At 31.3% G+C, this 16,830-nt stretch overlaps 2 protein-coding genes across 3 annotated transcripts in view; both read right to left on the bottom strand.

Moving 5' to 3' along the window:
• Positions 1-5,238: 5,238 nt before the first annotated feature.
• Positions 5,239-16,347, bottom strand: LOC125824663 (uncharacterized). The gene is made up of 6 exons (XM_049504058.1): positions 16,230-16,347; positions 15,257-15,530; positions 7,770-8,493; positions 5,953-7,658; positions 5,469-5,861; positions 5,239-5,320 (listed from the first exon to the last, which is right to left on the bottom strand). The coding sequence occupies exons 1-6, from the start codon at positions 16,345-16,347 to the stop codon at positions 5,239-5,241; spliced, it is 3,297 nt and encodes a 1,098-aa protein (XP_049360015.1).
• The window catches only part of LOC125824507 (xylose isomerase), a 470,700-nt gene continuing 464,746 nt past the window's right edge, over positions 10,877-16,830 (bottom strand). Inside the window, exon 22 of one of the 2 annotated variants that reach the window (XM_049503900.1) lies at positions 10,877-10,887. The gene's annotated coding sequence lies outside the window, so the exon portion shown is untranslated. Of the gene's footprint in view, positions 10,888-12,510; positions 12,522-16,830 lie in introns of those variants that run through there. The other variant, XM_049503899.1, reaches the window with a different exon arrangement.

The raw sequence follows: 16,830 nt of genomic DNA, 5'->3' as shown, positions 1-16,830 counted from the left end.
TCTTCCCGCTTTCTTTTAATCTCTTTTTTTTCTTTCCCTACAGTAAGTTAACTTACAAAACAATAATCAGGTGATTGTTAAATAGAAAAAGCAAACCTGCAAAGAGAAGAGGTTCTAGCTTCATAATCATATACGTTCTAGGATTGTTAGATAGAAAAAGCTATAGAAATATAACTTTAAAAGATTTAAATGTGTTGCCTTCATTGTGATATAGAGAATGAGTAGTGAACTAATCATTAGCTTCCAGAAAGATAAGGGAGTATTACACACAGAAGACTGATTTCACTGTGCTGCCTTCACTGCCTTCACTGTGTTGCCTTCACTGCCTTCTCGATGTTTATCAACCTTCACATCATCCCAGCTAAATTCTGTTGCAGCAAAAAAATTATACATTAGGAACACTACAAAATAGGACAAAAGTATAACAGCTTGATCCTGCAGAAAAAAAAAAGAACCTCCTATGCCATCTACAGAAGAACTTCATTAAGCATGTTTGAATTAGAAAACATCATAATTCAGAATTTTTATCTGAGAAAAGTTAGTATAATCATTGACTCTAGGAACAACAAGAAAGCTGACTAGATCTAGTATAGTCATGTTTGTTGGAGCACATGCATGATTCACCCTATACAAGCAGCAAATACCACAATTTACAAGTACCAACAGCAACAACATACTTAGTTATCTTAAGGTGTTTGTACAAAACAGTGAAATAACAAAAAGAGTGAGTTAGCACTATATGGTCATCACAAAAATATTAAAACTCATGGTGTGTCATCTTCAAACTCATCTTCAGACTCATCGTCCGACTCATCTTCAGAATCGTCTTCATACTCATTTTCAGACCCGTCTTCACACTCTTCTTCAGACTCATCTTCAAACTCTTCTTCAGACTCATCTTCAAACTCTTTTTCATACTCAACCTCAAGTTGTTGAGTAACAAATTCCTCCGAAGGCACATCAATAACAGTTTCTGGTACATCAGTCCTTACTAAGGTAACTTCACCATCATCTTCTGGTATGGATGGTCCCATCATGTGTTCAGACAACTCATTTTCATAACTTTGTGGGAGATCAGATTCAAATTCATCACTCATGTTAAACAAGTCTCTCGGAACAGTCTTCATAACATAATGTCTATCTTGATCATATGGATCTTGCACATAGAAGCATTGATGTACTTGAGATGCAAGCACAAAAGGCTCTTCCTGACACTACTAGAAAATTGGCCTATTGTAACACTTAATTTTGCAACAGTTGTATATTGGTTGCCATAGATTCTCTATAGCAACGGTTATTTGTAACAGTTATTTGACCGTCGCAGTAGATAGCCTATGGTAACGATTATTAGCAACAGTTGAATAACTGTTGTAATAGATTATGTATTGCAACACATATTTTCTAACCGTAGCTTAAATTCCTCTATTACAACAGTTGCTTCTCTAAAAAATAATTTCTCTTTTTTTTTTGTGTCCTTTAATATCCGCTCCAAGTTAAAAGCCCCACCCCTTTATCTCTTTTATTCCATTTCTCAACTTTTTCCCCTTTCTTTGCTTCCCACTCTCTCAATGGTTTCATAATTTCACCAATGATAGATATTAGTTGTGATAAATGAAATCCAAACCTCACTAAATATGATATATCCTTACAAAAGTTCATAAATATGGGCCAGTTGCTTCACTCTGCTCTTCGGAAGAATGTCAATTCAGAACTTATGCAACTAGCACAACGACATATGTTTGTTCATCTATTTTTTCGTTTGATTCATTTGTGTGATTTTTGTTGATGTATTATAGGGTTAGAATTTTGAATAATTATAGAACTTGTTTGTGGCTAGGGTTTAGTTGTGGTAGTCTCCAATTTCATGTCTTGTAAAGGAATTTTTCCATGGTGAAAAGTGATGCGTTTATGTTTTTGCAGTTAGGGTTTTGAATTTTGTAAAATGTTTTCTGTTTTAGATTAAATTGTCTTATTAGCTTTCTCTATCTATAGTAGTTTCGTTTTTGAATTGCACTTTTGTGTGTACAGTTGCTTGTCTTCTTTTTTATCCTCTTGAAGCTATTGTTTCTTTTGATTATCCCTCTGATTTTGTTAATTATGTTCATCAGAATAATGTAAAAAACAAGTCAACATCCTTTAGTTAAAAATGACGTCGGACTAAATCACATGCCCAATTTGTTGTTCCAAAGAAGGTCCACTCCTTAATCCCATTTATTTTTTATTTTTCTGCTTTTGTTTATGTATGTATATTTCACTTCTTTTGTTTGGCTTTTTTTAATCACTTCAAATGATTTCCTTTTTTATATTGTTTTCTCATCACTGTTGGAATCTGTAGGTGTTCGATTCGGATGGGTGAAATTTTCTTGTATTCTCTGGTTATTAAAAGAAATAATTGGTTGTTTTGGTCAAAGTGGTTAGTATTTGTACAACATTAATCATTCTACTAATTGCTTGTTGTAGAGTTCAATTTGACAATATTTTAGCTACGTGTTTGGGAGAAACCTTATTTTGGTTGATTGTGGAGTACAACTTGTAGTAATTTTTCTACGAAAAAGTTATGATTTGAAGTATACTAACTTTTAGAGGTGAAGAAATTGATTTTCTTTATGATGCATTAGGGGATTGAATGATAAAGGTATTAACATTATAAATATTTTCTCTTATTGTTGATCTTATTTGAACTTTTCTGGTTACATATGAAGATAGATATCTTCAATTAGATTTGTTGTCCTTGCCTGAAGTTGGAACTTGAATTCAATTTCAGGCTCCTGTTACTTCTCTATGGATATGTTATGTATTAAAATCTTTTATTGAACTATTTGGCTTCCTCCTTTATGATGACAAGATGGTGTTATAACTGACTAAAAGGTAAGGGGTAAGCTTTGGGTATACGCTAGCCGCCGTAGATCCTCCTTATGGGAATACACTAGGTATGTTGTTATTTCATTTTCATTTATTTAGTCGATTGAATTCCGCTTTCAAGTGTTCATCTAAAGTGTTTAAAGTATTTGGATGAGAAATATGTTAACTTTTTTTGCTAAAAGAGTTGTTTTTTTTCCTAAAACAGAACATTGAAACACCAACTAGAACATTTCCAGTGAGGTCCTAAATAGAACACTAATTGATTTAAGTTCAAGTTTCCAATAAATTATACCAATTCAATAGAAAATTTTCATCTTTGACGAGATAAAGAAGTGGGAATCAATTAACAAGTAACTATAATTTAGTCCTCACCTGCTCCCTATCATGTTTTGCTCACTACACTGAACTATGATGCATACTGAAATTTTATCTGCCATAAACAAAATACGTATTTCTCATTTGACGAGTTTACATGTTTGAATGAGTTTTTACTTTTTTTCTCCTTGAGTTTATATATAAAGTGGCGCTGTGCTAAAATAGTTCCAACAGAGAAGGTCATACTATAAATTTATGTCATAGATGATTCTTTTAACTGTTCAAAAAAGAAAATGTTTGTTTCACTATGAAATGTGTGATCTATATTTATTTAAGAGTTTTATAGGAAAATGCAACCTAATAGTGAAATTGAATGATGTGTGTTTATTAAAAGCTTTATTAAGGACATGGTGTGGTGGTTGAATTTGCTAGGAAGATAGAAAAATTTGTTGCTATCAAAAGGAAGAAACAATTTATATTTCTCTAGCATAGAGTCGATTGGGTGTTGACATAACTTTGGTATGTCAAGGTATCAACTTATGAGCTTCCTCTTTTAACACATTTTAGTTTTTTCTTGATGTGCTTCAATGATAGAAACTCTATGATTCCACTTCTACTTAACCCGTGAATTGCAGTCTGTTCCTATTAGGTGTATTTTACCTTCATGCTTCTTAACCTTAACTGGGAATAGGGACTAAATAAGTTAAGACTACTAAATAAGACACTTCTTTTCTAGAATACAAACTCATCAATCGTGGTAATTCTTTTATCCTTCTCTCTCCCACAGAATCCAAACTTTTGTTTCTCTGCCCTTCGTTTTTGTAGTGTCATTACTTTAAGTTATGTTAGAATTTACATGATCAGATACTCCAATTGTGATATCATAGCTCGTTAAAAATTGTTTTTGTTAACAATTTTGCATTGAATTACCTATATCTCTTTGATTTCAAGTTTTTAATGTTGATTACTTTTTATAGGTTTGCAGGAATACTATATGCTTGCTTGGTCTAGTGCTTGGAGACAACAAAGCTCTCTAATTTTTAGTTGATGTTTGCACTCTATTGAAGATGTTGTGCATGTAGATATGGTATTCTTATTGAAATATCTATAAGATTGAAATTCTGATTTTATTATTTGACATAATATTTTAAGGACATTGTCTTTGGCTTTGCTTTGGCAAGTAAGGTGTGGTTTTCAGATCCCTGTCCATATCAAGCATCATGTTGGAGGGATCATATCATGTTTCAAGGGACTTTCCTTGCACATGCGATCAAGTGAACATACTATGCTTTCCATGTTTTTAAACTCTCAAAGGGTAAGTAGGGCAGTGACTTCACAGTTTGAAGAAAGTCATTCGAGCTGCTTGATGCCCAGGAGGAGAAAATCATTCAGTAACTTCATGATTTTTTGCTCTGCAAGAAGATCACCCGGATAAGTAACATGATGCTGACACTCACTCTGATTTAAGCTTTTTAATCCATTAATTTAGGCAAGACCTTTTCAATAAATTGTCTGTTTTGTTGCTCAAGGTCCGATTATGGGCCAATCTCATTGAACCACAACTTTAGGTCTTCGATTGAGAGTGGAGAATTATATAGGCTTGGGAGACAGATGGGTATCGTAGTACATTGGGTTTATTTCTCTAGCAACTTCCTTGAATGGGAGGCCATTGGTCCCTTGTAGCTAGATGCATTTCCCAACGATGACATCAAATGTATTGTCAAACATTATTGTATATTTTTCTTTTATATGTAAATAATAATAGCTGATAATTTTAATAATGATTTTGTTGTTGAATGGTTTATTTTGTGATTTATACAAATATAAACATTATATTTTGTTATGCTGGTAAAAATTGAATTAAATCTTTGTAATAGGTTTCAAGAAGTGTTAGAATAGACATAACTAATGGTTGCTGTAGCTTTTAAAACCGTTGCAATAGAGCCTTGCTATTGTTAAATTATGCTAATGCAATGGGTACAAAAGCGTCCCACTAGACGAAATAATTGTTGCTATAGATAGGTATTAGCAACGGTTGTATAATCGTTGCAATAGGACAACCTATGGTAACAGTGTGAAGACCGTAGCCAAAAACCGTTGCAATAACTCTACTGCAACGCGATCAGATGGGACGGTTCCCACACTGTTGCAATAGATCTAATGGAACGGTTATAGCATCTATGGTGGCGGTTTTAGAACTGTTGCAATAGACCTATTTTGTAGTAGTGTGAGAGCATCTCTTGTTAAAATAGACATAAGTAAGGCCATAAATATCTTTTTCAACCTCATACCAATCGCACTTAAACAGAACAACCTTAAAATGACTAAAATAGTCTAACTCAACTATATCAACTATTCTACCATAATAAGTCAAATCTGCAGCAATCGGGTTCTTATCCTTTGAGCTTGCAAAGCTTGTAGTTGAGGCAACAACTGTAACACCACTATTTTGTGTTTTACGCCTTGCATCACGTTGCCTAATATGGAATCTATATCCATTAATGAGATACCCAGAGTATCTTTTAGCAACAGAATTTGGTCCTCTAGACAATTCTTTTATCAAATCAGGCACATCCTCTTGCAAAGCACGAATTTCAAACCATTGAGAGAAGTTTTGACAATGATCCTTAGCCTTGCTCCATTTAGATCTTCGCGGATGATTATTAACCTCTTGCTCATGCTCTCTACACAATATGTACTTTTTTGTTAAAATGATAAATAAAATAAGTTAAAAATTAATTATACAAAAGAAAATACAATATAAAATTAAAGTACCTAATATATTCTTGAATCTCATCACAATTTCCCAATAAGTATGCATGTGCCTGACTTAGTGACTTGTTATCTAAACTAACTGAATCAGTTTTCTTTGCTCCTAAAGGACATCCCTTTTTAGGAAATAAACTCACTGTTTCTCCATCACTTGGGTCACATTCATCATTATTTTGGGCTCTTCTGTTAAATCTGGTTTGTATTGCCCTATGCAGATATCTAGAAAATAAATTCATACAGTCTATTCCCACACGCGCCTCTGCTATGCAACCTTCTGGATAACGTCTGTTGCGGATATATGATTTGAATGTACCCATTTCTCTTTCAGTGGAATACATCCATCGGTTCTGAACTGGACCGCCTAATCTCACTTCATTCACCAAATGAATAGGCAAATGAATCATTATATCAAAAAATGACGGAGGAAAAATTCGCTCCAACTGATTTATTGTTTCCCTGATCTCTACTTCTAAGCAATCTAGTTCCTCCAATATGATAACTTTTTGACACAAACGTTGGAAGAAGGAACATAGACGAATCAAAGGAATAGCCACATGATCTGGAAGGATGCTTTTAATTGGTATTGGAAGCAAGTAATGTAACATGAAATGAGCATCATGGGTCTTATAACCAGACAATTTTCTTTCATCTAATTGCACACACCTAGATATATTGGAGGCACTACCATCAGGTAGCTTGGCTGTCTTTAAAACTCCACAAAAAACTGATTTCTCTCCATTTGTCATTGAGAAGCAAGCTTTTGCAAACTTTGTTCTCTTATTATCTCCAGTATCTTTTGGATGAAGATTCTTTCTAATTCCCATCTCTTTCAAATCATACCGGGCTTTTGCATGATCCTTTGTTTTGCCAGGAATATCCAAAAGAGTTCCAAGTATGCTATCGACTATGTTCTTCTCTATGTGCATTACATCAAGGTTGTGGCGTAACAAGTTGTGTTGCCAATAAGGTAATTCAAAAAAGATTGACCTTTTTTTCCATGGGCCATCATTTGATCTCTTTCTCTTCTTTCCAAACACATTTTCAAAATCTTGTAAGCTATTAAGCACATCGGTTCCCTTTAATAAAGGTGGAAGAGGCCTGAATTCAGTTTTTCCATTGAAAGATCTTTTGTTAGATCTCCATGGATGATCCATGGGTAGAAAAACACGATGATCCATATAACACATTTTTCGACTATGCTTAAGATAGCGAGAATTAGTGTTATAGTTACAACAAGGGCAAACAAACTTTCCTTTTGTACTCCATCCAGACAACATAGCATATGCAGGAAAGTCATTGATTGTCCACATAAGAGCTGCTTGAATTTGAAAAGTCTGATTTCTTGAAGCATCATATGTTTCAACCCCAGAATCCCACAACAATTTTAACTCATCTATCAATGGTTGTAAGTAAATATCAATGTCATTTCCAGGTGATCGTGGCCCAGGTATAAGTAAAGAAAGTATAGAATATTCAGATTTCATGCACATCCAAGGCGGCATATTATACGCCATTAACATAATTGGCCATGTGCTATGAGATATACTCATGGTTCGAAATGGATTGAACCCATCACTTGCTAATCCAAGTCTTACATTGCGAGAATCTTGTGCAAAAATTGGATGCAACCTATCAAAATCTTTCCATGCTTGACCATCAGCGGGATGCCTTAACTTTCCATCTTTAGAACGCTCCTCGTCATGCCACCTCTAAGAATCAGCCGTCTTTGAGCACATAAATAACCTTTTGAGTCTAGGAATTAATGGAAAGTGTCTCAAAGTCTTTGCTGAAACTCGATGTGATTTCTTAGAAGGCTCAACCTCACTATTAACTTCAGGATTTTTAATATATTGTGAAGCTCCGCAAGTATGACAAAATTCATCATTCTTATGATCATTCCTAAACAACATGCAATCATTTGGACATGCATCAATTTTCTCATAATCAAGACCGAGATTCTTAACCATAGACTTGGTCTTATTGTAAGACGGAGGAATGTTCAACTCGGGCATCGCCTCTTTTAATAACTCTAAAAGAGAAGTGAATGATTCATTGCTCCATCCGTGTAGACACTTCAACAAATATAAACGAAGTGTGAATGATAATTTAGAGAATCCTGTACAACCAGGATATAATTCTTGGCTTGCCTCTTCAAATAAGTTATAGTATTTCTTGGCATCTTCATTTGGACCATCATAAACTCCTTCAGCCTGTGCAACATCTCTAAATTGATCATTTAACAACCCATCAATATCATCACGCGAGTAATCCATATCATTGTCAACATTCAACTTGATATCCCATTCCTTGTGATTGATCCATTTAGTATAACCTTTAACAAATCCATAGCATATTAAATGATCATACACTACATTCCTTCGAGTCCAACGAATATTACAACATTTTGCACATGGACATTGAATTTCTTGTCCTTGAGGATCTTCATAAGAGTAAGCAAAATCTAGGAATGATTCAACACCATCAATATACGGTTTGCTATACCTTGCTAAATTCATCCAATCCTTGGATGAGATATTTGTATTCCTAGAAAAATATATCAATATTTAATCTTCCAGTAACAATCATTAAATCATTAATTACTTCACAACTAAGTTTTAAAAGTCATGAGTAAGTTACCAGAATCAGGTGTTATGAGATGATAATAGTTTCTTACCTAGTCATGGCGCTTGTGCTATGCCAAATCAAACCTTGAATCCTCCACAAATGTTTTTGAATGTTGATTATACGTCTAAGGAAAAATAAGTAAAATTAATAGGATAGACACAATTAAGAAAGAAAGTAAATTAATAGGATAGAAACAATTTAATGAACTAATCAAGATTAAGCAAACATCTACTACCATGTTTAAACATTCAAGCAAACATTACAATGATCCTATAATAGATAGTCGATCACACCAAAAAAACTTAAAGTTTCGTAGAGTTTATTCATTCTAAGTTATCCTTGACCTAAAGCAAGATTAGCTATAATCTTGGATCCTAAGGGTGAAATATTACTTATAGAAGGACTTTGAATAAGAAGAGTTGTGAAATTTTTCAAGACTCTAGAAGTGTTCAATGCTTAACAGAATTCTGTGATAAGGTTTACTGGAAACCTGATTTTAAAAAGAGTTCATTAATTTTACTTCAAGTGTTATGTAGCCTTCCAAGTTCTAAAAATAGGAAGAAAACAATTAACACGATCTAAAGCAGGCAAGTTGAACCAGATTTTAAGGCTAAAGTTGACTGCATTTTAGAGAAGGAAAAGCATGCCCTGATGAATGTTATATGTGCCATTAGACAATGTTGGAGAGTGCTAGGCATCTATTTTTGCACTGTAAAGTAGCAGCTGGCATATGGAGTGTGTTCTTATCAGTTTTCTTATCTACTGCAGTTAACTGCCATGACTCACCCTACAATCTGAACCTGCCAGGACTACCAGATCACTCAGCTTCCTTCATAAAAAATTCTATAATCTGAACCTATGCACCTCCCTTATTCAGAAACATACCAGTCATATTCAACCATTCTGCATCAGAGTTCTGCCTCCTGAACCTTGTGTTCCCAAACAGTCAGACTATGTCCAATAGCAGAACAGAGTTCTGCCTCCTGAACCTCTTTTTATTCAATTCTTTTGTGTTCTGTTTTGTATAGAAGTTTGTTGCTTTGGTAGATTGAGTTACAATATTTGTTTGGATTTTTTTAGTCTTGTTAGAAATTTACAAGAAAATAGAACTAGCACTTTGTCATACACAGCTTTATATCTATTCTCCAACCCAAATTTCCTGAGTAGACTGTTCTAGAGCTGAAAAGCTTAAAAACTGGTAAAGGTATTAATCAAGAATATGTTCATCTGGTGAAATAAGCATGTTCCCTATGCAAATGAGCAAACAATATCATTCAGAAAAACAAGAGGAGCTTCTAGTCACAAAATAGGAGAAACTAACAGTGGAACTCCTACTCCTCCAAACATCCAATATAGAGTATGGCTACATATCAAAAGAAGAGACTCTATAATTTTTGTAAAAAGCACATGAATAACAAAGTAATATTCCAAATATCAGCCAACCTCCAATGCAAGTAAATTAAACTACCCAAGATTGATGGGCAACTAAAACTGACAAAAGAGATAAAACTGTCTGGACTGCATATCGAAAAAATCCTCTGGGAAGCAATATCCAACAACTTAATAAACTGCATACACAAAGCATCTCTATAGGCATACATTTGCAAGAATTAAGATTTTAGAGATTGTAATCTTTTGTGTAGCTGAGCTTATAGAGTTATAGGATTATTTGGCTATACTTGTGAGTATGTTAGACTTGAACACTACGGAGACAGAGTTATAGGATTACAAGATTTTATTTGGCTATACTTTTGTGTAGCTGAGCTTACAGAGTTATAAAATTTTAGAGACTGTAATGTTTTCTGTAGTTGAGCTTACTGAGTTATACTTGTGGCTTCTTTCCATTACTATAGTCTTGAACACTACGGAGCTAAATAGTTTAATTCAAAATTTATAATATTAAGGAAAACAAAGATAGATATTTACTGACTCAAATGCTTTCGAGTAGTAATTCCCTCTTTCTCGTCTGCTCAATATGCCTAGGGCTAACTTTGACGTTCAGATTTTTCGCAATTTCTTCCCCTACTTTGAAATTTCAGCTGTAAGAACCCCCAAAGTAATCAATTCCTTCTAAACAGGAAACAAAAATTCAATCAATTGACTGTTTTTAGTACTAGATGATTAGTAGAGAATAAAAAGAAATCTCAGCTGTACGAAATTGGTACTTACGCTTCACGAAATTGGTATAGGAGAAATCTTCAGCTCAGCTCTTTAGCTTCCTCTCTTCAGTTCTTCGATCCTCAGTACATGTCACATTAAATGTTTTTCCACATATTTTTCCACCACCCCATAGAGAATCACTAGCTGCTGCTATTCTTGTACCTTGGGCCTTGTTTCCATAACACGCTGAGGCTGTCGATAAAAAAAATATTTTCTATAATGTCTGTGTATATAAGTTATGAATGAGATTACTGAATTTTAGAATTGATAGTGTGTCCACTTAGCTATGGACTATTTAGCGACATGTCAACCGCGAATATTATAGTTAATTGATTTTAATTTTATTTAGTAAAATTTTTTAAGAGAGGATTTATAAAATACTTACGAACATATTTTGTATAAAATGTTGCAGTCCCTGGTGTAGCCAAAGCTAGGGAGAACAAAGTTGCCACAAAACCAATAATGAGAATAAAATTATTTTTAGGAATTATTGTCATTTTTGTTTTCAAAAAGTTTTATTTTATTTCACTGATATATATATCAATTCAACTAGTAATGCAATACCTTTTTATAATGTTTTAATTGGCTAAAATTTGTTAACCACTTTTACTAGAATTAAGGCAGTTCATTAATTATGTGTGCTTTTTATGTCTTTACTATATTCATATATGCATTTATATAGTAATTAAGCTAATAAAGAACATTGATTATTAGTCAAATTATTAATATAATTTTAGATGAACGACATGTGTCCTTTAATTTAACACATGTAAAATGCATAGACCTCTAATTAAATTTTATATTAGATACTTTGATACTAAAGAATGACCATCATGATACAATCAAATTATGATCAAGATTAATGATTAACCTGCTGAAGGGTTGAAATATATATTTTTTAAAATAGGTTAAGGCTTGAACGTGTTCACATGAATTCAAATTAAATTATTTTAAGTCTAATTCATAAAATTCTGGACGGGCTGGACGGATTACCCATGTTTGGATCCATTTTACAAATTAAAGACAGAGATAGAGAAGGGATTTGGTCCATTTTTAAGTGTAAAATTGCAGTTGAAGAGAATAAATAAAAACTATGAAAATATTTCATTAATGAACATGTAAGATTGAATGGTAAAATTGACCAAAGTCATTGAAAGTATTTAAGTTCGATTCTAAGTAGCTACATTTCTTATGTATATTTTTAAAGACCAACCATGTTTGTTGGTTTTTTAAAACTAAAGAAACTCGATAAGCTAGAGAAGTTTCTCTGTCAGTTTCACAAAATATATGAAGTCAAAATCAATGATACACAATCCATTTAACTTTTATTAAGAACTGACTTTGTCAGCTGATTTTGACCCTCAATTTTGACCCTTTTTTAGTAGTGCCTTATGGGACAAAGCTCTTGAGTCTAGAAGTTGTTTAGATCCATATTAGATGTGTCTACTTTATGTTATAATCTTTAAGGAGTCTAATTTTGTCATGTCAAAGATTAATAAATAGGTAAAACATAGAGGATTTTCCGTGCCTTTTAGTTTTACTTTTAAGTACATATCATATAATATTAGATTGATATCAGATTAATCGATATAAATAGTGAGAATTCGTATAGTTATCTTATTTTAAAGCATATAAATTATTGATAATGTGTGGAACAAAGAAAAAAAGAAAGGAATACCAATGAACTTTTATTAATAGAATTGATCAAATCAACTTCACTAAGGGAATATAGTTCAACATATATAAAAAAAATTGCTTGCTTTTAATAGGATCACTAGCTGCTGCTATAATGGTACTTTGGGGTGTGCTTCCATAACACGCCGACGCTATTGATCAGAAAAATATTTTTTAAATCATCAGTATATATAAATTAAGTTCGAGCGATCAAATGAATGAGATTATATTGAATTGTAGCACCGAATAGAAATTAGCGATCAACAATTTTCGTCGCTAAATAATAGTTTATTCCTAATTCTCTATTATAGCTAGTTGATTCTCTTTTTTTGTTTAATAGAATTTTAAGAATGGATCAAATTGAAAGGGGAAAAAAAATATACTTACGAACATAATTAGTATAAAATGTTGCAGTCCCTGGTGTAGCCAAAACTATAGAGAACAAAGTAACCACAAAACCAATAATAACAAGAATAATATTTTTAGGAATTGCCATTTTTTTTTGCTACAAATGATTTATTTAATTCTCTGATATATTTTTTAAAACTAACCATGACCTTTTTATAGTGTTTTTTCAAAGTGTCCACTTAAGAAAATATGGTAACAACTTAAAAGAAATAGTGCAAATTGTAATTATTATAATTAGATTACTATCTCTCTGAATAATTTTCTTAAGGCAGGTTAATTAGTTGGTAGAGATCATATAAAATATTAAGTTAATAAAGGATGGTGTTAGTTTTTTTTTAATTAATGTAATTAATTATTAGATTTCACTTTAAGATAGTAAGTTAATGAAAAAAGTTTGTTAGTTTCTTTTATTAAGGTAAGTTATTTAATGATTAGATTTCACTAATTGAGATTGTAAGTTGATAAAGATGTTGTTAGCTTTTTTATAAGGTAAGTTAATTTTAAATTTCACTTGAGATAGTAAGCTAATGAAGTTTCAAAGTATATCTAAAATAATTCAATCAGTATGATTTTTACCAAGTTTAAATCAATTTATTTGTTGTTATATTTTTTTAGTATCTAATAAAAAAATTGTATTGTGACTATCTATAACATATCATTTTAAAAATAAATATTTTTTAAAAAAAATATCTTGATAAATATCTCATGGGTCAGTTTTAATTATATATTAGCCCAATTTTTGATGGGTTGAAATGAATTTTACTTAAGTTAATAACCTGTCTAAGTTTGAATAAATTAATCGAATTATATTTTCCTAAGTTGATTTGATCACCTATAAATTCATAACAATCGAGAATAGTGCCACAATTTATATCATACATTATAAAGCATATAAAACATTTGAATTCTATATACATTATGAATATGTTATTTAGCATATACAAGAAAGTTAATTTGTGTAATATAGTCCTTTAGATATATTTTAAGGAATTTGAATTTTTTAAATTTATTAAAAATAATTTTTTTAATTTTTCATAGAAAGTTTTTGTTACAAATTTCGGATGTTAAATTTACGAGAATTATGTCTTGTGGTTAGTAAATGGACGGATAACTATGAGATTTCAAATAAATTTCTTAATGGTGGTAAAAAAAATATTTGTTATGAAATTTGCTGGTAATCCTTAGCTAATCCATTGCTAAATAGCTCCTAGCTAATTAATCCATAGTTAAATAGAACTAGCATGAGATGCTATAAAATTTTGTCCTTAGTTAATTCTTTATTTTTTTTTTCTATTTACCTAAGTCTTGCTTAATAACATTTCCCCCCACCCCTCCACCTTATTTGGTGAATATTTGGATCTGAATTGAATTTTCCAAATAATAATTTTGCATTCAATTTACTGTACCACACAAATTTAAGGCGCGTGAGAGGACATATTTTTTCTTAATAATGTATTTTTTTTCTCACCCTATTCACTTATTTAAGCTAAAAATATAAGTTTGCATTCAATAACAACAAACTAAAAAAAGTTAAGTGTGACGCACATATTTAAAGTGTGTGAGAGAACATAGTATATATTTGGAAATGGTTACACATAATTTTTTTCCAAATCTATTGTTTGTCTCCATGAAAGTGCGTGATTACTTCTTCTTTTTGTTGGTTAATTTTTATAGTAAAGTGATTATAAAATGGTAATTGAAATTTAATCAACAAGATCATGAAAGTTCAAAAAAAAAAAATATCTTAAAAGTTTAGATAGTCAATTAATTAACTGATTTTGTTTCAAAATATCTGACATTTTAATTAGAAAAGACAAGAAGCATATAATTAAAACTTTTTAAACAAATACTCGAAACAAGTACATGTGAATCATTGATAAATTCAACTTCACTATAGTGTGTACTTCATTCCAATATTCTCCATCAATCTTTGATTGCCCTCTCATGAAATCCTGACAATCATAGAACAATATACTCAGTCACAGATAAAGTATATACAGTCAAACTTCGTTATAGTGATAGTATTTGTTTGAAATTTTTCATAATTTTTTTAATTATGAAGTGTTGCTATTCATGAGTTTATAGATAATATATTTAATCTTACAAGATATTGTTACACACTATTTGAGTATGATTCTTATAAAAATGTAATCACTACTGTTATTGCTAGAAAGATGACATAAAAAAGTAAAAACATAACATGAAAAATCAATTTTGGAGAAAATCAAACTATTATAGTGAAATATTGTTGTAGCAAACAATTGTTATAATAACGAGGATGACACTATAATGAATGTCACAAATTATTATAAATAGAATGTAATTAGAGTGAAATATATAAGTAATATCATGAAACATAGACTCTGGGAAAGATCTGATGATCATTATAATGAAATGTTATAATAACGAATGACTGTTATAACGAGGATCGACTACTTACTTGACATAGTCAATGCTAACATGGCCTTGGACAACAATTGGATTAGCAATAATTCTATAGGCATCTTCAGAGATATCCATTGTTACATGCTCACTTGGACCACAACCAGGGCAATTATCAACAACTTTTACCACAACACTTTTTCCAGTACAAGGACTTGGCACTTTTCCAATACATGTGACATTTAATAATGTACCACAATTAAAATCACCCCCTAGGTGGTCACTTGTTGCTAGGAGGTTACCTTGAGGTTTTTTTCCATAACATACTGTAGCTGTAACAATAATAATAATTACGTCTTAGTATCAAAACAAATTCCGATCAATTATATGAAGAAATAGAGGAGTATTTCATAGTATTAAGGAAATAAATAAATGGGGCAATTGAATTGTTTCTTGATACTTGAATAAAATGCTAGGCTCTTGTTGAATGCATTAATTTGCACAAAGGTTTGGTATTTATGTTAGAACTCGATTAAATTGCAATTCACGCATTTACAAGATCCATTTCTAGGAACGACACATCTAACAGGCTAGCGGATGCCTCTTTTCTATTTTAGCAACTCCTTAATTATATTCGTTTATGAGAGCAGCACTTCCAACCAGTAGGATGTCTTTTTCATGTTTTAACAACTTTTTGATTTCAACTTTCTACATGATCAGAGGCGGATATTAGGTTCATCTGAATCTGGTACTCTCAACGCATAGAATAAATTAATGAGTAATTTGTTTTAAAATGTGCAATAAATAGAATATATAAACACATAACTTTTGAAATATAACGTGTTCAATGCTAAAGTAAATTAGAAGTTGAACCCACAAAGATTAATTATAGATTCGCCTTCGCACATGAAATATTTAAGATTATAAAATTAAAAGACTTTTTAATATTTTTAGTTTATAATCGCAAGTTAAAATTTCGTATTGAATCAAAATCAGATAAATAAATTGAAACGACAGGACAAGAAACTTACGAACATAGTACTCCTTCCTATAAAATCCTGCAGTCCCTGGTATAGCTAAAGCTATGGAGAACAAAGTTGTCACAACACCAATAATTAAAAGAAAGGTACTTTTAGGAATTATTGCCATTTGTTTTTCTTTAAAAAATATTTTATTTCTATTTAACCAGTAATTACTACCTTTTTATAGGTGATCGAACCATTGGCTAAAATATGGTTAAGAGAATTAATTAAGACAATTCATTATTTAATTTCCTTTATTATCTTTTTTACTTAAATATATGCATTGTAATATTTACATGATTGCAAGATAATCATAATTTTCTTAATTAAGACAGGTTAATTAATTAGTAGATATTTTCATCACTTCAGTATAAAAAGAAAATAATTTGAAATAAATAGTATTTATAAACCCATTAGTATAAAATTATGTGTAAAAGTTTACAGAAGGCCAGATATATAGGAATTAATCAACTATTTAATTGTTTCAAATTAGAAAACACAAGAAGCATATACTTTTTAAACAAATACTCATATGATTACTCAATAATATTTGTATATCTTTCATGAAGTACATATATTAAGTTGTACATATACTTCATTCCATGCGCCA

This window comes from Solanum verrucosum, unplaced genomic scaffold (genome assembly GCF_900185275.1).
Source record: "Solanum verrucosum unplaced genomic scaffold, falcon-dt-bn FXZP01000022.1, whole genome shotgun sequence".
NCBI lineage: Eukaryota > Viridiplantae > Streptophyta > Magnoliopsida > Solanales > Solanaceae > Solanum > Solanum verrucosum.
Note: the sequence above shows the minus strand (reverse complement) of the source record. Positions and strands in the feature narration are given on the sequence as shown.